The sequence below is a fragment of the Orycteropus afer genome, unplaced genomic scaffold (assembly GCF_000298275.1).
Source record: "Orycteropus afer afer isolate SDZICR_OR568_19922 unplaced genomic scaffold, OryAfe1.0 scaffold00024, whole genome shotgun sequence".
Taxonomy (NCBI): domain Eukaryota; kingdom Metazoa; phylum Chordata; class Mammalia; order Tubulidentata; family Orycteropodidae; genus Orycteropus; species Orycteropus afer.
In genome coordinates, this window is record NW_006921611.1 from 12,476,513 (window position 1) to 12,500,733 (window position 24,221).

General features: G+C 46.6%; 1 protein-coding gene across 1 annotated transcript in view; it reads right to left on the reverse strand.

Moving 5' to 3' along the window:
- Positions 1 to 6,677: 6,677 nt before the first annotated feature.
- ANK1 (ankyrin 1) overlaps positions 6,678 to 24,221 on the reverse strand; it is a 348,995-nt gene continuing 331,451 nt past the window's right edge. Inside the window, exons 39-43 of the mRNA XM_042783661.1 lie at positions 20,088 to 20,646; positions 14,804 to 15,101; positions 8,440 to 8,523; positions 7,104 to 7,169; positions 6,678 to 6,776 (exon numbers count right to left, since the gene is read on the reverse strand). Coding sequence (XP_042639595.1) covers positions 6,678 to 6,776; positions 7,104 to 7,169; positions 8,440 to 8,523; positions 14,804 to 15,101; positions 20,088 to 20,646 — 1,106 coding nt within the window. The remainder of the gene's footprint in view (positions 6,777 to 7,103; positions 7,170 to 8,439; positions 8,524 to 14,803; positions 15,102 to 20,087; positions 20,647 to 24,221) is intronic.

Below are 24,221 nucleotides of genomic sequence, written 5' to 3' on the forward strand. Positions count from 1 at the left end.
GAGTCCCTAGGTGGTGCAAATGGTTAAGGTTCTTAGCTGCTAACCAAAAGGCTAGACTTTTCAGTCCACTCAGAAGGTCCCTGGAAGAAAGGTATGGTGATCTGCTTCTGAAAAATCAGCACTGAAAACCCTATGGATCACAATTCTTCTCTGACAGACACAGGCACTATGAGTTGGAGTTGATTGGTACCGGTAACTAGCAAGATGATGAGATAAAGGTCAAGTTGAGCTCTCAGACCCTGGCTTTCCTGAATCCCCATCTACCACTTCCCACCCTCCAACTCAGAGGCTGCCTCTCAGAGCCCAGGTTCCTAACTGAATGGATGAGCTCCCAGGAGTACCCTCCTGTGTAGCCTAAAGAGAGCTTTATCCTCTGTGCCCTCAGAGAAGAGGCAGATGGCTCCCAGGCCTATACTGTTGCCTGAGAGAAATCCCCATGAGCAGGTCCTTGTACCTTGGGACCAAAAAAAAAAAAACCTCACTGCCATCAAATTGATTCCAACTCAGCGACCCCCATTGGCTTTCTGAGGAGGTAAATCTTTACGGAAGTAGATTGCCCAGTCTTCCTTCCACAGAGTGGCTGGTGGATTTGAACCACCAACCTTCTGGTTAGCAGTCAAATGCCTTAGGCACTATACCACCAGAGCTCCTTTGTACCTTGGGAGAGGGGGCCATTTTCATAGGCCAGGACTTATACCACAAAAGGGGCTAAGCTAGTCAATGATGGTGGTGCCCTCTACTTTTTCAGTTCAGGTCAGCCAACATGTGTTGATGTCTGTTATATGCTAGCCCTGGGGAATCCAGAAACAATGCAGATATGGTCTCTGGCTTGAGAGCTTATGGCCTCAGGGATGACAGTTCCTCTTCTGCTCTGATCTACAAGCTTTTATTTTCAAGTGACACTAGCTCCTCTCCCATGTCCCATGAATGGACAATCTGTATTGTGGCAAAGACATCTTAGAAAAAGAGGTGCATCCTTCCTAAGAGATTGTGCATTTTAGGCTTGAAAACAGCAGTTTCACTGCAGAGTGAAGGCTCAGTTCAGCAGCCTGGGATTCACAGCAAAGCCCCGTCCTGCAATCTCATAGTACCTAATCCTCCAGCCTGGTGTGAAAACTTTTCTTTTTCAAGACCAGCCATTCGGGATTCTGTCTGTGGGGGACCTTGGGACCCATGGGGAAAAGGGCAACAGGAGGACTCTTCAATATAAAAGAGAAAGTGACACAGAAAGGCAGGATCTTATTGTGAGGCAGGGCTATCCCCAGACAGGGAGCTGTCTTGGTTCACAGGAAAGGTGCTAATGGATTCAACTCCCTGTGGTTCTCCAGGGATGGGAAGGGGTGGTGTTGAATTCCTTCCCAGATGTTGCTTTAAAGCTAAAACTCTAGAGAGGTAGGAAACTGGGGTCCCCACTGAACTGGCTGGGCCTTCCCGTCAGTGGAGTCCACGTCCTCTGCAATCCCTTCCGAACCACAGTGCCCCCTGTCTCTCTGCCTCTGCTTGTCTTTCTTTCCTGACAAGGATGCCATCTACCCTCGTCTCAGCTGAAGCTCTACCCAGCAGCCTTAAGACAAAATTCAAGTCAGCATTCTGTCTGCGGGGACCTTTGCCCATGAAGCCTTCCAGATAAATCTAGCTTATCCATATATCTTTTTTCTACATTCTGGCAACTCTTCCTTGCAGTCACTACGTCTTATTTAGAGAGAGGGTAGAATATAGCGGTCAAGGGCAAGAACCTTGGAGCCAGATTGCATACAAATCCTGACTCTGTCAATTACCTGCTGTATGACTTTGGTCAAATTATGTATGCTCTCTGTGACCCAATTTTCTCAGCTATAAAATGAGGGTCATAATAGTACTTATCTCATTTAGATTATTGTGATAATTAAAAGAATGAAAATATATAAAGTGCTTGGAATAGTGTGCATTATTTGAATGTAAACTATTGTGACCACTGGGAATATTTCTGTTTTTATCCTGTCTTTCATTTTTTTTATGTCTACATTATTTCCCTGTCTGGATTATAAACACTCTGAAGACAACTGCTAGAATCTCTGGGTGGTGCAAAAGGTTAATGCACTTGGCTGCTAACCGAGAGGCTGGAGGTTTGAGTCCACCCAGAGGTGCCTTGAAAGAAAGGCCTGGTGACCTACTTCTGAAAAATCAGCCATTCAACATTCTTACTGTTCCCCATAGTGTTTACCCCAGTGCTAATTACTTCTCAAATAAGAGACAACGATAAAATCCTGAGTCTATGAAAGACAGGTTAATATTTCCCACCCACATTTCTGCCTAAACACTAATTAGAGGACAAAGTTCAAGCCATAGAGATCATTCTAGCCCAACCCCTAATTCCATCATTAGGTAAATTGAGACTCACAGAGGAGTTGTGGCAGGTCTGAGTTGGAACAGGTAGGCAGCGACTAGGGTAGGATTAGAACACAAATCTCTGGCTCATTTTGCCACTGTCCTGCACCTCTTCTCCTGGTTCCACTCAAAGAAACGTGTTGCACTTTAAAAAGTTTAGAAAATAGCTTCTTCCTACTCCTAGTAGCTGTTCTGGTCAGTTTCTTCCCCATGTTTTATCTCTCTGTGTTGTATCATCCAGCCCCTGCAACCCTACACCCAGTGCTTGCAGCTCTCTCCTCTCTTCCTCAAACTCAGATTCTAATATACTTGCGATGACTGGGGAATGAGAGTGGACATAGCAAATCAAAACATGTTGCCTCCCTGTTGAGATTACTGACTACTTTAAAATTTTATTAAAATTTCCTATTGTCAGAGCTAATGCAAGTCTTGCAACCAGAGTATCTGCATGGAAAGGCTCTCTATAAAAAGAAAAAGAAAACTGCCTTTTAATCCTGCATCTGCAGATGGCAGCTGAGAATCAGTCCCTGCCCTGGCTCACGGGAACCCAGAGCACTGCCCGGCTGCCTTGCTTCCAGCCCTGCCAGCTGCCTGGCTCCACTACATCCCTTTAGCAGGACTGAGACCCTAAACAAAACAAAACAAAACAAACCAGTTTCTGTCATGTTGATTCTGACTCATGGTGATCCCATGTGTGTCAGAGTAGGACTGTGCTCCATGGGGTTTTCGGTGGCTGGTTATTCAGAAGTAGACTGCCAGGCCTTTCTTCTGAGGCATTTCTGGGTGGATTTGAACCTCCAACCTTTTGGTTAGCTGCTGAACACCTTAACTATTTGTATCACCCAGAGACTGAGACCTTAATACCTGGACCTAAATCAACCATAAAACCAAACTAAACCAACCAACCTGGACCTAAATACTCAGGCACAAAGCAAAATGCACTGTTTGCTCTTGTGTATCTCCAGTGATCATTCTTTGACTAAACAACAATTTTCTGACTTCTTAAAATATTACCAGAAAGCACCTTCCTAGGAGCTCTGGTGGTATAGTGCCTAAGGCACTTGACTGCTAAGCAGAAGGCTGGCGGTTCAAACCCACCAGCCACTCCTCGGAAGAAAGGTTGGGCAATCTACTTCTGTAGAGATACCACCTCAGAAACCCAAGGATGGGTCACTATGAGTTGGATGCGACTCGACGGCAGTGAATTTGGTTTTTGGTTTTAGGCCTTAGATGGAAAGTTCTTCCCAGCGTTAGAAATAGTGGTAGGAGAATCAGAATGGGAAGTTCCAGTCCATTTAGTGCTCACCCCAACCCACATTAGGATGTTCCATCTTTTGAGGGTGTTTTTCACCTTCTGACAAACTATATCCTTTATTCATTACAACTCACTTTTTGGACATAACATCTACAACTGTGCCCCATCACTTCTAGGAATTTTGGGAAGGAGAATCAAAACCAGACATCATAAACTAACTTCTAGTATACATAAAAATCACTTCAGGAGTTTAATGTAGAAGCTCAGGTCCCACAACTTTAATTCACAAGGTTGCTATGAATTGGAATCAATTCCACAACAGTGGGTGTTTTTTTCGGGAGTTGGAGACAGGGACCAAGAATTTGCATTTTAGTAAGACTCCTGGATGATTCTAATGCAGAGGTTTTATGGATGACACTTTAAGAAACACTAGACTAGAACTTCATGCTTTATAAAACCATTTCCCAAACATAAATGCACTGATCACCGCAACCATCCTACAAGGGAACATCATCAGCATTATTGCTATTGTATAAATAAGGAACGTGAGGCTTAGAGGCATCAGTTGACTTGCCCTGGGTCACATTACAAATCAGATCTGCAATTGATTGAATGCCAGAATATATACACTCTTATTTACTCTTTACAACAGCTCTCACAGTTACTATTACTATATTTAAATTTTTTCCCCCCTAAATTATTATTAAAGAGTTAACACACATTCAAGGAGCTCTGATGGCAAAGTGGTTAAAGCATTTGGCTGCTAACTAAATGGTTGGTGGTTCGAAACCACCACCACTCCTTGACAGAAAGATGAGGCAGTCTGCTTCCATAAAGATTTACAGCCTTGGAAACCCTATGAGGCAGTTTTACTCTGTTCTAAAGGCTATGAGTAGAAATAGACTTGATAGCAGTGGGTTTGATGGAACACACATTCAGAAGGAACTATTGTCATCTGCCCTTGAGAAGACTGAAGCGAGGGCAGTTAAATGACTTGTTAAAGGTAACCCATGTTAAAGCACTCAGCTGATAGCCAAAGGGCTGGTGATTTGAGTCCAAATCAGCCATTGCAAACCCTGGGGAACATCGTTTGACTCAGACACATGTGGAGCATGGTGAGTCGGAGTCAACTCCCTGGAAACCTTTTTTTTTTTTTTTTTAATTTGGAAATAGGGAGCCCCAATTTCATTCTTTCTGAAACAAATACCTGTTTGGGAGTGGGTGGTGGGAGTGGCTATTGAGGATCAGAGAGACTTCAGGTCCTTTATTAACTACTCCCCAGTCTTTGTTCTTGTTGGAAGGGTAGAGGATTTTGTGCCACCCCCTGGACCCTTAAGGACATAGGCAGGGACCCTGCCTCCATGCTCACTCCCTCACTACTGTCCACCACACACAGCCCCTCCATAGCCTCCTATTGGCAAAGGGCCCTATGCTTGTGTGGTCTGGTCCCTGCACCACCTGTGTGTGTGTGTGTGTGGGGGGGGAGTTTGGTCATTTTGAAAATCATCTATAGTAAATTAAAATAGTCATAATAATTCTAAGTTTCCCCTTGCCCCTCCAGCTCAGCTTCTGGGCTACCTCTCTCCTGTTCAAGAATATCAGCAGAATCTGAGCCAAACAGAAGCTAAACTTTAGAGCCAATGCTGCCACTACCGTAAGAAAAATGAAGCAGAAGGAGTGTCGTTTTCTTTCACTCTCTGCTTTTTCAAATTCTTTGCGCCTCTGCATTATTACCAGGGCCAGACTGCAACTCATTACAACCTTCTGAGCCAACAGCCTGGCAGTGCCAGGGTTAACGTGGTGACCTCCTTAAGCTGCTGAGGAGTCAGGTCTAATTTTATCCTAAACTGGATCCTCCAGTCCTCTTTTCTGCCCAAGTGCAGAGAAGATATGACGACCGGAAGCACGGAGTCAGCACTTCGTGGCTCAGGAGGCAGGGGCCTGATTTTTGCGTGGGTTTGGCCCCAGAACCCAGCCCTGGGGGATTAAAGGGTAACAGCCCGGCTGTGCTGGGGCCTCAGTGCTTCCTCATTTCCTGTGGACTCCCACCCCGATGCAGCCTGTACTGAGCTGCCCCGAGCTGGGCACAATGAAGGGCCTCGGGGCAGCTCAGTACAGGATCCATCAGGGAGGACGGAGACCAGAGCTGGCCGCTGAATACCCCGGCACTGCACAGGGCACGGAGGACTGTCCCTTCGGGCAGCATCTTCACAGTGTCCCCTCACAGCACAGCATAGCACATCCTCCTCCGCAGCCATGTAAACCCACATAGGCGCACACATACCATGCTGTCTGACCACCACCCAACCCCCAACCCTCCTGACTGCAGGGAGAATGGCCCAGACTCCTTGGGCCTGTTCAACTTAGCCCTTTCCTAGAAAGCAAAAGAGAGACATGTTTGAAGGGGCACCAAAGAGAATCTAAGTCTTGGGTTCATCAAGACTTCAGCAGGATTCAGCTTCAAAAGACATCAGGAAACATGGTTGATATGGGAAGTCATTGGTGCTCTTCCTGGGGACCTATGCTGCTACCACCATACAGGCCTGCTCCAGCACCTTGTCCTCTCCACTGCTAGAGCCCATTGCTTGGTTTCCAAGATAATATTATTACTTAGATTTACAGTGGGGTTTTGTTCTCCCCACTCATCAAAACATCTTTTTTTTTTTTTCCAAATCTGTATTTTTTCCAAACACTTTCTGAGAAAGAGATCAAGCAGATATTGCTGTTTGCTTGATGACGATATTGAGGTTCAGAGATGGTGTAAGTAGGTTGGCCAACTAGAATCTATGCCTTGAGAGTCCCTCCCTCCCTCCCTTGCCCTAGCTGTAGGGGTTTCTTTTTCATTCCATATCATGCAGGCAGCAGGGAGGCATGTGGTGGGTGGGGTGCAAGGGGACTGAGAGGAGTGAGTTCCCCAGGAGAAGAGGATGGAGGGGAGGATGTGTGCAGCCGTCCCGGGAGCAGCCTCTCCACCAGAGCACCAGGCCATGCAGAAGAAACTGAGAAAGATGGTGTTACCTCCAAAGAGGCTATTCCAGGGAGACAGGCTTGGAGATCACTGTTTCCCCCTTTTCAGGCTGGCCCGCTTCACTATCTGAGCCCCCTTCCTGCCCTCTATCAGGTCCGGCTGTAGGCTACTCCCTCTCAGCTCCACCTGGAGATAGCAGCGGAGACAGACAGCAGGACAGATCACAAAGAGACAGGCAGAAACAGGCAAAAGAATGAAAAGAGGATCATATGGAGGCAGTGGAGAAGGGAGGCTCCAGGGAGAGCCAAAAGGAGGTGGGAGGAAAGCACACAGTGCAGATGGAAATCTGGAGTGAGCTGGAGCAGAGGTGAGGCAGCAGGTTACGGTTCCAGGCTGCTCAGAAGAACAAGAGCCGCTGGAAGGCTGGCACTGCAGTACCTTGGCATGTTTCATAAAGAAATCAATATCAGCTTCCAGCTCACTAGTATCCTCCGGGGCTCCCTCAACAATCACCTCTTCATGCACCTGGGTGTCATCGGCACCAGACGAGTCTATCTGCCGAACAACTTTGCGAACAATCTGGAAAAGGGAAAGAAAAGGGTGGTCAAACAATCAAGAACTCAAAAAGAGCAAGTCCCAGGACAAGAGATTCAAGGGAGATGCAGCCTTTGTCCTAAGGGACCCTGTTTGCTCCCCATCACTTTATGGAAAAAGAAGATATGACGACCGGGTTGGGCTGTTCCATGAAGACAACCTCAGAGGGGCTAGAATTGGAAGAGGGGTCTTAGCAGGCTTAAAGATCAATGTTTGAACATGTGTAACTTCTATATCCAGGCAAATGCACTTACTTCATTCTGCTCTGTGGTATGAATAAAAGCTTATGCTGCGTGTCTTCCCCATAGGACTATAAGCTCCTCAGGGCAGAGAGCATTTCTGTCATCAATAGCAATGTGATTGAATCTATTCATTCCCTCACTTATTCATCCCAGTATTCAAGGTACCATTTACTCTGCATGTACCTACCACATCCTAGGAGGGGGAGATGAAAAGATAAAACATGCCATGGTCCTTGCTTGCAAGAAGCTCACTGTGCAGGATAAAGGATGGGCACATAGGGGGTCTGGCTACAATATAGCGTGAGCTGTATCCCAGTGGACACGCTCACACACACACACACACACACACACACACAAGGTCCTCCCTTTGCTCCTTCTTTTTTGCACAGTGCCTGGCACTCAGTGGGCAAAATCATGTCTACTGAATTAATATCTATTATTAATTACATGAATTTCCACAACCTTTTTATTTTAGGAGGCCCATGGTAGGCCAGGGATGATCATACTGCTCTTAACACTATTTTCTGGGCTAGGCATCAGTAGGTTTGGGCTGTTCCATGAAGACAGTTCCCTCAGGAACAGAGTAGCAGCAACTATCCAGGCTGACTCAGGCAAAGAGGCTATGAGGAACATCATGTCTGGACCACAGAAGACCAGAAGCTCCTAGCACCTGAACCATGCCTGTTGTTGTTGTTGTAATGTGCTGTCGAGTCGACCCCCGCCTCATAGCGGCCCCTCCTTGGGTTTCCGAGGCAGTATCACTACGGAAGTAGGATTGCCCAACCTTCCTTCCAAGGAGTGGCTGGTGGGTTTGAACCGCCAGCCTTCTGGTTAGCAGTCAAGTGCTTTAGCCACTATGCTACCAGAGCTCCTACTGAGTGGTAAAAGAGGCAGCAACAGCCATGCTTATACCCCTCAGTGGGGGGCAGGAGAGAGAAGCTGTGAGTTCCACCCACGTACCAGCTTCCATCCCACCTGCCTCTCTCAGCTCAGGGGGGACTCTTTGCACCCACCTTCTTGGTGACAATGTTGCCCTGTTCATCCGTGAATTGTTCCTCTGTCACCTGCTCCCCTGGAATATTCTGAAGCTCATTCCCCTGGAATTAGAGAAGGGGAGAAACCCGAGGTTGGTAAGTGGTAGTCTGGGCATACGAGGGAGAGGAAGTAAAATAGCAGGAGCAGCAGCAGCAGCAGTAGCCTCAGTTCCATAAATCCCTGCCGTTATAGGAAACCAACTCAGCAGCCAAACCAATGGCTCACTGAGTGTCAGAGGTGCCCCAATGGGGCCTGAAGACAGAAAGGAGTCTAGAGCTTACAAGAGCTTTGTGCTCTCCATCCTCACAACCCTAGGGAGTAGTTAAAACAGGGACTACCATACATAATCTCTGAGGAAGCCCTGAGAGAGGAAGTGAGGCATTTATGTTTCTATAGCACTTTACAGTTTAGAAAGCCCTTCCACGTACAGGGTTGCCATGCATGTGACTGGCCCGCAATCCCAAAGCTGCAGGATGAGGACAAGCCTCCAAACTCCCAGAGCTGGCTTTCTCTGCCCTTACATGCTTCTGGGGGGTCTGAGTGGGTGTTGGACACAGCTCTGGCTCTCTGTATAGAACTCAATTCACAGAGGCTTTTCTGTTCCTTCTCTAACAACGTGTGTCCTGACTTGGAGTCTGGCACTTTCCCCATGCCTGGCACAGCACTATTCCCTGGCCGTGGCCCCCAGCAGCTCCCGCCTCCAGCCCAGTCCTGCCTGCCTGGCATTTACCTTCAAGAAGACCCGACGCCGGACCACCCTGGTGGAGATGGTCTCCTCGTCGTCACTCAGGCCCTCGCTCTCCCCCAGCTCCTTGTCTAGCTCCTGGTGGATGTGCTTCAGCACAAAGCACAAGGAGCCCTTGACTATGTGCATCACATTCTGACAGCTGACCAGGAAAAAGCCCAGGAGCACGAGAGTGACCAGAAGCTGGATGATGAAAGTCCACATCCTCACCTCCTCCTCACCAGCCTGGCCCTCCGGTGGTCTGTGGAGCCAGAGGCCCGGCTGCTGCAGGCCCTCTCATTCTCTTGGACTCCTGATTTCCCCAGTGACCCCATCCATATTTTCTGTCTCTCTCTCTCTGGTTTTCTCTCTTTCTCCTGGGATAGGAGACCAGTGGCCGCACAACTAGAATAGCCCGATCTGAGTGCCCCTCCTGCTGAGCAGCCTCAGGCTCTGCCCTCACGCCTGGATGACGTTAGGCTTCTATAATTTCAGCTCCCAAAACCAGCTGCTGCAGCTGTCCAACAGGGCAAGAAGGGAGCTGGCAGGTGCGTTTGTCCTCTGCACTGAGAGCGCATGTCAAAGTCACTATCGCTTCCCTGCACTGCCCAGAGACTGTCTGGGGAGGGTCTTTCCCTCTTCTCTTGCCTGCCTGCTGAGGCCTATTTCTATGGCGAACTAGAGGGCAGTGCTGCCGGGAAGTAAGTGAATTGCTCCTAGGGAAATGTTCTCACCCAGGGATCCAAGCTCAAGCTTACTGCCAGTGAGTCAATTCTGACTCATAGCGACCCCCACTGGGTTTCCAAGGCTATAAGTCTTTACAGAAGCAGACTGCCCTGTCTTTCTTCTGCAAAGCGGCTGGTGGGTTCAAACCACTGACCTTTTGGTTAGCAGGTAAATGCCTTAACCACTTCACCACCAGACCTCCTTACCCAGGGATGGGGGTGCAGGGGAGGAAGTTCCAAGAATGTGGCTACTTGTGTATTTCTTTGGGGCTGATATTGCTGTGATTAGCATGATGCTTACCCCCACGACTAGGGATGGGACCAGCTAATACCCTGGAGGGTTAAGGTTTTCATTTAAAAATAGCCCCAAGAGTGAGTGATTTACTCAGGCCCTGTCAAATGAGCACAGCAGGAACGCAGCACAGGTGGTGGGGCCACCTGGAAGCCCGTTGGTAAGTCCTGGAGGCGAAACCTCCCATCAGCCCCAAGGCCCTCAGTCTCTTCCTTTACTGGGCACGGCAATGCTGGTCTTAGGCGTGTAACTGGTGTGTCCATTTAAGGCCTGTCCTTAAAGGCTCTCGCCATGCCAGGTCATCAACACCCACTAAGCAGGAACCATGCATATTAATTTGTTTCCACAGAGCTGATTCATAAATGCAGCAGCAGCAGCAGCTGTGGCTGAAAGAAATTTTACTTTCAGGATCAGGCTGTCCCTCTTTGATTAGCAGCCCAGCATGGGAAAAAGAACAAAGATCTGGGCCACAGCACACTGACCTACCACTAACTTCCTGTGGGTTCTCTGGAAACCTGGGTACCTTCTATGTGCCTGGGTTTCTTCATCCATAAAAAAGGGATTATAGTGCTCTGCCTACTGCTTTTCAAGACTGCTGTGAGAATCACATAGTTTATGAGTACCGCTACTGTGAATAACTGAGTCCTTGGGTGGCTCAGTGGTTAAAGCACTTGGGTGCTCACCAAAGGTCTGTGGTTCAAAACCACCAGCTGTTCTTCATGAGAAAGATATAGCAATCTGTTTTGGTAAAGATTTATAGCCTTGGAACCCTATGGGGCAGTTCTTTTCTGACCTATAGGGTCACTACAAGTCAATGGGTAGCACAAACGGTTAAGTGCTCAATTGCTATCTGAGAGCTGTTGATCTGTTTCAGAAAGGTCACAGCCATGCAGACCTTAGGGAGCAGGTCTACTCTGCAAACTTGGGCATGCTATGAGCCAAAGTTGACTCGATGGCAACTTTTTTTTTTTTTTTTTAAATGAATAATAATATCAAACACTTACTATAGTGCATACTACTCCATAGGCATTGTTCTGTGATCTTCTCACAAGATAACTCATTTAAACCTTATAATAATCCTAGCAGGTAGATTCTGTAATGTTCCTATTTTACATAAAAGAAACAGGGGCACAGAGAGGCTAAGTAATTTGCTTAAGTGAGAGAGTAAGTTTTAGAGTCAGATTTCAAGCTCTTATCACCACTACATGTACTGCCTCATGTCAACAAGAAAGCACCTAGCAAAACAAAAGCCCATAAAAAATACAAAGGAGCTGGGCACTGGGAGCATTTGGTGTTGTCTTAGCTAAGAAGAGACCAACTTCAGACATTTCTACTCGATCCTCAGAGAAATCAGCTGAGCTACAGTCTTTCCAGGATTGACGTCTGAGAAACAAGTTTTTAATTCTAGAATCTAGGTTTGTGGGGTCCATGAAGTTGGGGTGACCCACTGAGGCCATTGGCCTGAAGTAATCTTTTGAACCTTGAGCCTTGAGCAGACTGTTCTCTTAAGTCACCTTTAAGTCCAACAATAGCCTAGTAAGCAACTTAAGTGGGAACTGTTTTGCCTTATCCCACCCATTGCTGTCCAATGGATTCTGACTCAGTGACTTTATAGGACAGAGTAGAACTGCCCCATAGTGTTTCTAAGGCTGTAAATCTTTATGGAAGCAGTCTACCACATCTTTTTCCCATGGAGTGGCTGGGGGGTTTCAACCACCAACCTTTCATTTAGCAGCTCAGTGCTTAACCATTGTACCACCAGGGTTCTTTTTAACCTTATCATTGGGCTCTTTTGAAGAATTCTCTATGTGCAGTCAGTTTTCAGAAACAGAAATTCCAGGATCAGACTGGAAGATGTATTTTAGGGTAAACCATTATTATGTAAACACTCTTCCCTGGCCTTTTTCCATGGCAATGTCAATAAGATGGGATATAAGTATTTTTAGAAATTCTTTTCTCTTTGGAACACCATGACTCTCTAGTCAGAAGTGTTGCCTGAACCACCAGCCTTCTGGTTAGCCTAAATGCCTTAGGCACCATGCCACCAGAGTTCCTGATATTAAATAAATATCAAATCCGTTTTCAATTTACATTATTGGCTTAATATGATTTTCGCTTTAACACTCGCAAGCTACAAATTACATGGCATCTCTGTCTCTCTGTTTTCAGTGATACAGTGGAAATATATTGGGCAGTGTTTCAGTGCCACTGTGAGTCAGAACTGACTTGACGTACACCTAACAACAACAATAACACCCTCTCCTCACTTACTGACATGGTTAGGTTCCAAAGACTAGGTTGTTATGTGAAAATTGACATTCTGTGAAAATGGATGATGACCACATCAGATCACAAGATGGAGGATGACTACATTGTTACATAACTGCCAAATTACATTATATAACTGCCAAGTTATGTCATTATATAACTGCCAAACCACTGAGAATCATGGTCCAGCAACATTGACACATAACCTTAACCAGCATTATTCTTGCCTTGGCATTTGTTACTGTCAGATGTATGGTGTTAATACAAAAAATAGTTGCATAGTAGATTTTTTAGTGTGGTTGTAAATGTGAAAAGTCAAATAATGAAATAGTTGATAAGTGAGCAGAAGGTGTGTTAGTTTATGGGTGCTTTGCAAACCACCCCCTTAAGCACACCTCACTATCATCCACTAGCATACTGCAGTCAAATGATTGAGGACAACAGTGGCATCCATGCCATACAATCCAATCATAGGCCAGGGAGGTGTTCTCCATTTTAAGACTGGGCGTGGTGGCCTTGCACATTCACTCCAGCAGCAAGAATGTTGGACTGGGAACCGGGAGATCAAGACTTTACTGGCCTTGACATTGGTTCACTGTGTAACCTTGAGGGGAAGCCCTTGGCCTCAGTTTCCTCATGTACAAACGAGGCAGCTGGCTGTATGATGTAGGTTTCCCTCTACAGTTTCCTCAGACTGTCCTGCTTTCTACCTCTGCTCCCTAGTTCTCCCTTCAGCAAGGGCTGCCTACAGAAAGGCAGTGGGAAGAATTTTCCTAGCTGCTTTCTATTCAGGAAGTAGACCAAGCAAGATCACCTGTGCTCTGGGAAGCACTAGACTGCCTATAACTGGAGCAGCAGCACAAGGATAAGGTGCCAAGGAATGGGCTGATGGAAAAAAATTCGAGGGATGGGCTGGGGTTAAAAATGGACACACTGCCTGGCCTATCTGAGTGCACATACTTGGCAGGGAGGCATTCTAAATAAAACCCTATTTAATTCCTAGCAGTTCTTCACAGCCAGCAGCACAGGGCCATTTTAGAGCAAACCTACTCCTGGGGTCTTCAAAGATGCATGGCTAGACTGAAGGCTCATGTAGGAGAGAGGGGAGAGTGAAAAAGAAAGGAGAGGAGAGCAGCGAAGTTAGAAGTGCATAGAGCAGCATGGACTGCTCTGAACATGGTGTTGAGAGGAAAAACCAAATGAAACGTATAACATGTCATTTATGTGCATATTAAAATACGCATAAAACAGCAATGTAAACTTTATAAAAGCACATAAATCCAAAATATACACATGAGTAAGATGTCTAGGATTTGCTGTGAAATAATATGGTGGGGAAGGGGAGAACTGAGGCTGTGTTGATGGAGCAAGATTGGCTATGAGTGGTGCTTATGGGAAATTGATATATTATTCTGTTTATGTATTTATTTGTTATTTCCCACTATAAAAAGTAAAAACAACAAACAAAACACACACAAATATATATTAAACACATTAAAATGGATGCCTATGGGAATAGAGAAGGGCCAAGGGAATGAGAATGGACAGTGAGGATTAAAGAAAATAGATCAAATAAGGCAAAGTAAAAGGGAAGGTGGAGAAAAAGAGGAATGGAAAGATGGGAGGAAGGCCTGAGAGACAAGAGGTCCAGGAAGGAGAAGGAGAGGAGAAGAGAGAGGGCCCGTGGTGAGGAAAATTCTATCCAACTGCCCTGGTGACTCCCATCCAGAGGTCACCCACAGAATCACAGAATTCCAGAGCCAGCTGAACTTTGGTGATAATCTAATCACCCCTCATATTACCAGTGAGGAAACCAAGGTGCCAAGAGTGGCTAGTCCATGTCACACAGCTAGGGAGCACTAGGGTTAACCTAACATCCAGTTCTCTTGGTTCTGAGCCCTTTCTAAAACATGATGGATAAAGAAAACAAATATCACAGGCTTGGTAGTCAGCCAGACCTAATTCAAAGTCCATTTCTGGACTGTGACCTTGAAAAAGTAACAACCATTCTGAACCAGAGTTTGTCAGCAGCAACATGGGAACAATCACCTAACTGCTGGGTTGTGAGGATGAATGACCACATATGTTGTTTCTGGAACACACAGTTGCTCCATAAATGTTAGCCTCTTCCTTCCATTAGTAAGGATCAAGGAGGCAGAAAGGTGGATGGTGACTTTGTATTCTTACTTCTAGTGAAAGTGAAGTCATCACCAAATATTTAAAGAAAGAAAATGTGCTTGGCTTGGGGCTTGAATTAGGAGGCAGCCCTCGTGCTTCAGGCCCCTTATGGTGCCAGCGCAGGCAGCAACAGGTAGCTCCCTGTAGGTTCTCACCTTTACCACACGGGAGAAAGTGCTTTCAGCCTCCTGCATCCAGTCTCCGTGGACCTGTCGTCTCCGTTCTGTGTCAGCCAGTGTGCTCTCAGCCTCAGGCTGCTCTATCCGCATGTGCTCTGTTGCAGACACCAGGACCTTCTCATACTCCTGAGACTCACTGGGCTCCAGCCCTTTGATGGTGGTGACCGTTCTCTGGAATGAGTGTGGGCCTTGCGTGACATCCTGTTGCCAAGAACTTTGTGCAGCATCTTGCAGGTATGAGACAATGGAGCCTTCGCCATCCCAGTCCTGCAGTCTGGCGTCCAGGAGAGGTGACAAAGATAGCCAGAGAGAGAGAAAGGACACCTGGTCACTCTCCAGTCTCTGCTTTCCCAGATACCCTCTCTCATCCATAGCCCTGGCTAATCCACATGCCTGTGCTGCCCACCCAAGGGTGGAGAGAGGGTGAGAAAATCCTGCTGTGGTCCAGAAAATTCACAAATGGTCCATCCCCACACTCATGGTGGAAAGGGCCATGGATACCAGGGTCACTCGTCCCCTTTCTTTGTGCCCCTCTGGGATCCCAAGGCACTTTGCTTGTACCGATGACCCTGTCATGAGTGCCCCCACCTATACCTTTTCACATCCTCAGACTACCTACCTCCCCTGCTGTCCTCCAGGTTACTCCTATTGACTCCTGGAAGATTCTAGCTCTGGCTTCTCCATGTCAAAAATAGTTGATGATTTCAATATTCAGCACCTTGGTTTTCAGTTCCTTGACCTCTTTTCCTTCAATGCTCATGACCTCTACTCTGCCTCAGCTTCTCATGCCCATAGTCATAGTCTCTATCTTAGTGTCTTTGATCAACACCTGCTATTCTTCCATATTCTCAGTTTCACTATCACTCTCGTAACAAGCTCCTCCTTTATTTTTCTAGTTCATTGCCTCTAGAATTCTGACTCCAACAACCCTTTAACTTCTCACCAGGACCTTCAGTCCAGTGCCTTCACATCCTACCCCATACTTTGTTGTTTTTTAGCTGCTATCAAGTTGGCCCCCAACTCATGGAAACCCCATGCACAACCTAACAATATGCTGCCTAGTCTTGGGTCAACCCCATGATCAGTTGTGAATTGAACTCTTGTGATCCATCAGATTTGCACTGGCTGATTTTCAGAAGTAGATCACCAGGCCTTTCTTCTTAGTCCATCTTAGTCTGGAAGCTCCACTGAAACCTGTTCGGCATTATAGTAATAGATCTAACAGATGGGTGGTAGGTGCACATGAGCTACACTGGCCAGGAGTTGAACCCAAGGGTCCCACATGGAAGGCAAGAATTCTTCCACTGAATCACCAATGCGCCCCATGTCTCTTCTTTAGCCACCCTAAATGCCATGATTCATCATTACACTCACTACATCACATACACTCTCTTGCTCAAACATTGATCCTGGTTAAATCACATTTTCTACCTTTTCTGTGCTGCATGGATACCTCTGCACATGGCTGAAGAGAAACACAAACCACCCTGATTGGTCTAGCTTGAAATTCACGACCACCAACTTCAAGTGTAAGGAGTCCTGGTGGTGCAATGATTAAGCTCTTGGTTGCTAACTGAAAGGTTGGTGGTTGGAAACCACTCCTCACCCAGTAGCTTCCTGGGACAATCACCTGGTGATCTGCTCCTGTAAAGATTACAGCTTACGAAACCCAATGGACAGTTCTACTCTGTCACACGGGGTAACTATAGTCGAATCGAGTCCATGGCACCCAAAGACAACAACAATAACCTCAAGTGTAACTTCCAGCACTACCCTGCAAGTGTACCTGCTTTCAGACACAGGTCTTCCCCTAGGCAGTTATTGTATACTGTCTCCTCTCCTCTCCCACCTGTAAAGGATTTTGCAAGAAAATTTAAGCAATGAGGAGAACTTCTCTGTGCTCCACCACCACTTCAAACCTCTAGGGCTCCAGCCCTTTGGCTGGGGTGAGCATTCTCCAGAATGAGTGTGGGCCTCCCTCTCTCTCCTGCCCCAGCATTTCCTCCTTTACACGATCATTCCCAAACCACAGACAACTAAACCCATTGCCGTCAAGTTCATTATGACTCATAGTGATCAGAAGATATTTTCACACACACAAACAAACATAAAACCCTCTTGAACTTACTTCCCCTCTAACTACCATTTTTCTCTGCTCCTCTTTCCAAAAAACTTCCCTTAGAGTTGTCCATCTTTGCTCCTTACTGTCACTTTCTCTTGAATGTCCCCATTCCTTTGATATGGTTCCTATTGGGTCACAAGTCTTGTCTTGCATTGCTGAATCTTAGAGTTGCTAAATAGCTCTCAGTCTTCATCTGGCACAACTGTTCCCTCCCTCCTCCTTGAAACATGTTCTTCTGTGGCTTCCAGGACATCCCATTTGCCTGGCTTCCTCCTGCCTCTCTGGCCATTCTTTCTCAGTGTTCTTTGTTTGTTCTTTCTTACTTCCCCGACTTTTGAGCACTGGAATGCCCCAAGGTTCAGTACCTGGGCCTCTTATCTATCATATCCACTTTCTAAGTGAGTTCATTCAGTCTATGGATAGTCGCTGGAGAAGGACACCATGCTTGGTAAAGTAGAGGGTTAGCAAAAAAAAAAAAAAAAAAAAAGGGGAGAGCCTCAATGAGATGGATTGACACAGTGGTTACAGAAATGTAGCATAGCAACAATTGTGAAGATGGCTCAGGACAGGGCAGTGTTTCGTTCTGTTGTACAAAGGGTTGATATGAGCCAGAATTGATTCAACAGCACCTAACAACAAAAACAATATGCTCATCATGCCCAAATGTATATCTCTAGCCAGATATCTTCCTGAAATACAGATGTGCATAGCCAACTGCCTTCTCGACATCTACTTTGGACTTCTCAAGCACAGCATGGTAAAATTCACATTTATGATTTTCTCCCCAAACCTGTTACACCACCAACCCCACTGCAGTTAATGGCATCCCTGTACTTTCAGTTTTCCAGATGCCAATGTCATCCTTGACCCCTCTGTGTCTCTCATACTACACATATTACTTAATCTTATTTTTTGCAAATACTTTTGGGTCAACTTTCAAAATATATCAGGAATCCAACCACTTCTTGCCACCACCATTGGTACCATTGCATCACTGTCAACTCTTGCCTCCTAACTCTCTCTCAGCATTCACCCCTGGCTATGCCAGGCTATTCTCAAGGCAGTTTCCAGAGTGTGTCTATAAAAATGTATAGCAGAGCACATCACTCCTTTGCTCAAAACCTTCCAATGGCTCTCCACTGCACTCAGTAAATGCCAAAGTTTCCTAGCACCTTAAAGCCCTATAGATCTGGCCCCGTTACCTTCTGACCTCATCTCTCTTGTTCACTTTGCTGTAGGCACAAAGAAGTCCTCACTGTTCCTTGAATGTCCACATACTTTGTTTCAAGGCCTTTGCACTAGCTGTTCCTTCTGCTGGAATGCTCTTCCCTCAACTCCCTTAACTCCTTTACTCAAATTTACTCTCTTAGTGAGGCCTTCTCTGGACACTTTATCTATAATGTCAACCATCCCCTTTTGTCTGATTTGTTCAATGTCATAACACTCAGCAATAATGTTGTTGTTGTTGTTATTTGCCGTCGAGTCACCCCCGACTCATAGCGACCCCTCCTTGAGTTTCTGAGGCAGTATCACTACGGAAGTAGGATTGCCCAACCTTCCTTCTGAGGAGTGGATGGTGGGTTTGAACCGCCAGCCTTCTGGTTAGCAGTCAAGTGCCTTAGGCACTATGCTACCAGAGCTCCCTCAGCAATAATAAGTGTTCAATATATGCTTATTGAATGAATGGCCATCACAGGTTGTTGGAAGATGGCCTTTCTCACAGGAATGCCAGTATGTCATTTTGAACCCTATTAGGCTCAGCCTTTCTATTTCTCCCCACAAATCAAAGGATTCATTTAGGAAACTAAACTAATCATTTGCCATCTTATCTCCTAAATTATTTTCTCTTCCCTCTTACTGTGCTTTCTGGGTCATACCATAAGGGTTCTGGGGAATGGCCTGGCCAGTCTGGGCCTCAGAGCAGGCCTGAGGAGCAACTTGGGCAGGAAGAGGAAATGAGAATAGTTTTCTTAAATCCTGGCCAGGCATCAGTTCCTTGGTTGGCCAGCGCCTTCTGGGAGTAGATGAGGGATCTCCTTGGTTTAGGAAAAATGTAGGAAGCAAAGCAATACGGAGGAAAGAGCCTGTCACTCACCCCATGTAACAGCCCAGGTAGGCCAAAGTGATACCTGTTCACATTTCTGTCTTATTTCTCTATCCAGATTGCAAGGAACCCCTCACCCCTGTACCCTCCACACTCAGTGCAGCGTGCTGGATGTTTGGTGGGTGTCCATGCACAGATGGAGAAAGAACAAACAAGGGGAATCAGGCTGAGGACTCCTGAGGTCTGCAGAGGTGCATAAAGTCATCTGCCAATGCTGCTTACGGCACAGTGCCATTCTTTCTCATCATCAGAAGCTTCTTGAGAGAGTTACCCAGATGAATGACCATTTGAACAGATGAAAGAACCATCTTGCCCCAGATAAACCCACCAGTCTATTTCTTTTAAAGGGGTACAAGAGAAAGGGCTCTGTCACACTCAGGCTATGTGACCACATGTGAATAACTTCTGTGTCCTGGTGCTACCAGTTTCCTACATGATTCTAAACAATGAACACACAATAACGATAGCTACCCTGGACACTTAGCTCACCATTTTTTAGAGACATAGTTTCACCAATCTTTATGACCTGTCCTAAGTACCCTCTCCCCTGGTCCCTCAGCATCTCTCCTGCTTCCACTGGCCATGCGCAGGGGGGGTGTCCTGAGAAGGGACTGTCCCCTGCAGGTCATAGTTCACACATATTACAGAAGCTTATGTGAAGGCTAGGAGGCTTCAGAAGCAAGCTGGTGCCATGTTGTGTGCCATCAAGCTGACTCTGACTCATAGCAACCCTCTAGGATAGAATAGAGCTGCCCCAAGACTGTAAACCTCTATGGAAGCAGACTGCCACATCTTTTTCCTGTGGAACGGTTGGTGGGCTGGAATCACTGACCTTTCAGTTAGAAATTGAGTGCTTAACCTCTGGGTTCCTAGCTGGTGCCATATTGAATCGATTTGTTCAAGGGCATTTAAGATTCAAGGTCATGGTTGGCAGCAGCCCCTATGAATTCCCTCCATACTCACTGCCAGACACATTCTTACCCAGAAGCTCAGGAAGACTAAAGTGACACCCGCCACGGCAGCAAAGCCCTTACCTGTCCTGGCTCGTCTCCATCACTCGACTCACGGTGGGGGATTCTGTGATTCGGGCTTGTACCCTCTGCTGGCCTGAAACAAGAGACACTTCATTCTCTGAGTCCTGCCCTGCACCTGTCGAATCATCCTGCCTCTTAGAACCTGGCTGCTTCTCTTCTGACCTCTGACCTTCCTCCTGGTCAAGCAAATCGATAAGGCCATTTGTGGCATCTGAATCCACTGTGTCGTCCTCCACAAGGTCCAGAGAGCCCAGCTCAGGGCCCTGGGGTTCCTCGGAGAGTGGCCCCTCCAACTTCCACTCGTGGCCCGTGGCGTCAGAGTCCTCGGCCTTGCTGCACTCCAGAGAGGAGTCCTCAGCAGTGACCAAGGAGGGTGTGAGGCCTGCGGACCACACCTGCATGTCAGACATCTCCAGCATGGCGTCATGCTCCGTGGCCGCCAGGGGGATGGCGTCTATGACGGCCACCTCGTTCCAGTACTGGTCTGCACGCAGTGGAGAGGGAAGTGTGTAGTGCAGGGAGGCAGGGGACAGCAGCTCGTCCTGCAGCGAGGAGTAACCTGGATGGGCAGACAGAGGGCAACATGCTCCAGAAGCGATTTTTGTCACACACGCTTACGTGCAAGTTCATACACACGCACACACAGGCACAGCCATAGATCTGCATGCACATTCGGGGTGAGAGGCTTTCCAAGCTCAGATTCCAACCCTCAGGCCTTGTGGCTGCTGCCTAGGCTGACGAGGCAAGAGAAACAAGGCTCTGAGTTGGGGTAGGGGTGGGGGGCAGCCAGGGAGTGGAGGAGAGGAGGCTTATTTTGCTGGATGGCAAGAGAAGAGATTGGAATTCTTTCTTATCCAGTCCAGAGCACTAGATAAAGAAGCATTTCTCCAAAGGGCTTTTGCTCCAATCTGTCTCTAATCAGATGAAAGCCCCACTTCTTGATGGCTGTGCAGAAAGAAATGTTGCTCTTTCTTTGCTCAGAACCTCACTTCAGCACAGTCCTTAGGGGCTCTATTGGGAATGTTCCTTAAAGGGAGGAAACACCCCACCCAAAACCAGGGTCAGTAACCAGGCTGCCTTGGAGGGGTCTAACAGGGGTACACTGAACATCCACAGACCTCAGTGCGGTGGTCAAATGGGAAACGGGCTTCTGGTTTGGGATGAAGTAACTTTTCCTCAAGCTGCGTATTGGTTCCAGAAACTCTGAACGATCTAAAGTGGCACAGGTGAGGGTTCTAAGGGTTCAAAAGAGGGGCAAGGTCAGAGGGACACCATGAGGTGCTAAGCACATCTGCTGCTGCTGCTGCAATATTCTGCCCTAAAGCCCTGAGCTAGTCATCCCAGCTCCAGGTCACCAGTGCTCTGGTGGGATTGGAGCTAGCCAACTCTGGCTTCCAAATGCATGGCCCCTATAGTCATCACAGCCCGTTAACATGTCTGCTCCTGGCTGAAGAACTCAAGCACAAGAGGTTTCTGGTTGGGTTTGTTACTGGCTCTCTGGTGCTCAGAAGCAACCAAGGGAGTGGCATGTATGTGGGGGAGAAGCTTGTGTGAATGTGGGACAGGCAAGGTTCCGTCAGGGGCTTCCCAGCCCTCCTCTAGCCCACAGTGGGGGGAGTCCTTGCTACAGGGAAAGAGAACTTCTGACTTCTCTTCAGAGTGGGTGTCTAAACATGTGGGTGGGAGAAGGGGCTAGAAGACAAGATTCTCCATTCAGCTCAGTTTGTCTGGGGAACCAAATAGCAGGTATGCATCTACAACTGCTAAAGATCCCAGCAGCGCCAAAGGAGGACCCTGGGCATGCATGGGGCTGCTGACTGTTGAGTCTGTCAGGACCTTCCTGTTCTTAAGAGAGGCTCATTGTGCAACTTTTCATTCTAACATTCAAACACACCCCACCCAATCATATTTCCAACTATTCCAGGCCTAAGCCTTTATTCTAGCCAAGCAGTTTCTTTCTTATTGCCAAACCAAACCTTCCTTATGCTCTCCACTATGGCCTCAGGCCTAAGGCAGTCACCTGCCACACCCAAGGCTGGTGGTTCAAACCTACCAGCCGCTCCCCGCCAGGTAGCTGGCCCGTCTCTTTTAGGAGCCCCGGTAGCATAGTGCCTAAGGCACTTGACTGCTAACCAGAAGGCTCGTGGTTCAAACCCACCAGCCACTCCTCGGAAGGAAGCTTGGGCAATCTACTTCCATAGTGATACTGCCTCGGAAACCCAAGGAGGGGTCGCTATGAGTCAGGTCTGACTTGATGGCACATAATAACAACATCATCATTTATCCTCACTTGCTCTCTTGTTCAATCAAAAAAAGAAAAAAGAAAAAATTAATTGAGGTCTGATTACATGCCAGGCACTGTGGTAAATACTCAATTCTGACTCATGGCAACCCTATAGGACAGAGTAGAACTGCCCCATAGGGTTTCCAAGGCTGTAAATCTCTATGGAAGCAGACTGACTCATCTTTCTCCCATGGAGTGGCTGGTGGGTTCAAAGAACCAAACTTTTGGTTAGCAGCCCAATGTTTTAACCACAACACCACCAGAGCTTCTTACTGTGGTGAAGCGGTTAACCAAAAACCAAAACCAAACCAACTGCCATTAAGTCTATTCCAACTCATTGTGACCTTATTGGACACAGCACCTCTGTTCCATAGGGTTTCCAAGGCTGTAATCTTTACAGAAGCAGACTGCTTCATCTTTCTCCCGCAGAGTGGCGTCTAGTGGGTTTGAACCACTGAATTTTTGTTTAGCAGCCAAATGCTTTAACCACTGGGCTACCAGAGCTCCTTGCTAAAAGGGTTACAATACACACACCTTTTTTCACATGAAGTTTTTTCCAATTACTTACTGAAACAATTATGTTTCATGTAACTGTAAACCCTTTGAGGGCAGAGATGATGTCTACCTTTTTTCTTCCACTTGCTTTGAACAGGATTGGGAATCTATTGGCCCCAGTGACCACTGTGGAACTCTCCAGCTGTGTGAGGGTTACACAAGAGCCAGACCTAATGACCTCACCCACACTGAGCATAACCACAACTGCTAACATTTATATATGTGTCCAATGTCCCAGGAGGCATGCTATGTGCTTGGCATACATTCTCCCTCTTAATTTTCCCAGGAGAGTTTTCTTCCTGACCAATGTCTACCGGGCTAAGCAGTTCCAGGACCCAAAATTAGAGGAGAGGTCAAGATGATCAGATTGTTGGGTGGTTGGGGGAAAGGCTGTATGGTGGGTGACAAAATCTCTTTTTAACTTTGGAGGAACTGGTAGGAGGTAAGAGCAAGAGACATGGGTGGGTTAATCTTACTGTGATAATAACTCTAAGTCACTGTAAGTAAAACAGGGACTTTTGAGGAACTGGGAAACCAGGAGCAAGGATCCTCAAACCCTCCATAGAAATCCCCCCAAGATACAAGTGAGCAGAACATTTTAGAGCAAAGTGATTATTATTTCTCTAATTATTATTCTTGCAAATGTTATTATGGCTATAACTTATTCAACATCTACTCTGCATAAAGCATACCTAACATATTATCACTTTTAATTGTCACATCATCCCTATAAGGGAGGTAATATTCCTACTTTATAGGTTAGGAAACTAGAGGTTCAGCACGTTGCTTAAGGTCATATAGCTAGCAAGAGTGATCTGCCATTAATCGTTTTTAAAACAGCTTTATTGAGGTGTAATTGATTTCCCATAAATGTATATATTTAAAGTGCACCATTAGATAAGGTCTAGCATATGTATGCACCCATGAAATCATCAACACAATGAAGATAGGGAACATTCATGGACCCCCATAAAGGTTTCCTCATTCTTGTCTGTCATCTTTTCCTTCCTCCCCACTCCTTGGCACTCCCAACCCATTATCAGGCAACCACTGATCTGCTTTTTGTTACTATATGTTAATTAGCATTTCCTAGATTTTTCTATGAATTGAATCATACTGATTGTACTCCTTTTTGTCAGCTTCTTTCACTCAGCCTCCTTATTTTGGGTTTAATTTATATTGTTACATGTATCAATAATTTATTACTCTTTACTGCTGGGCTGTATCCCACTGTGTGATATACCACAATTCGTTACCTATGTATCTGCTAATGAGCGTTTGGGTTGCTTCTAGTT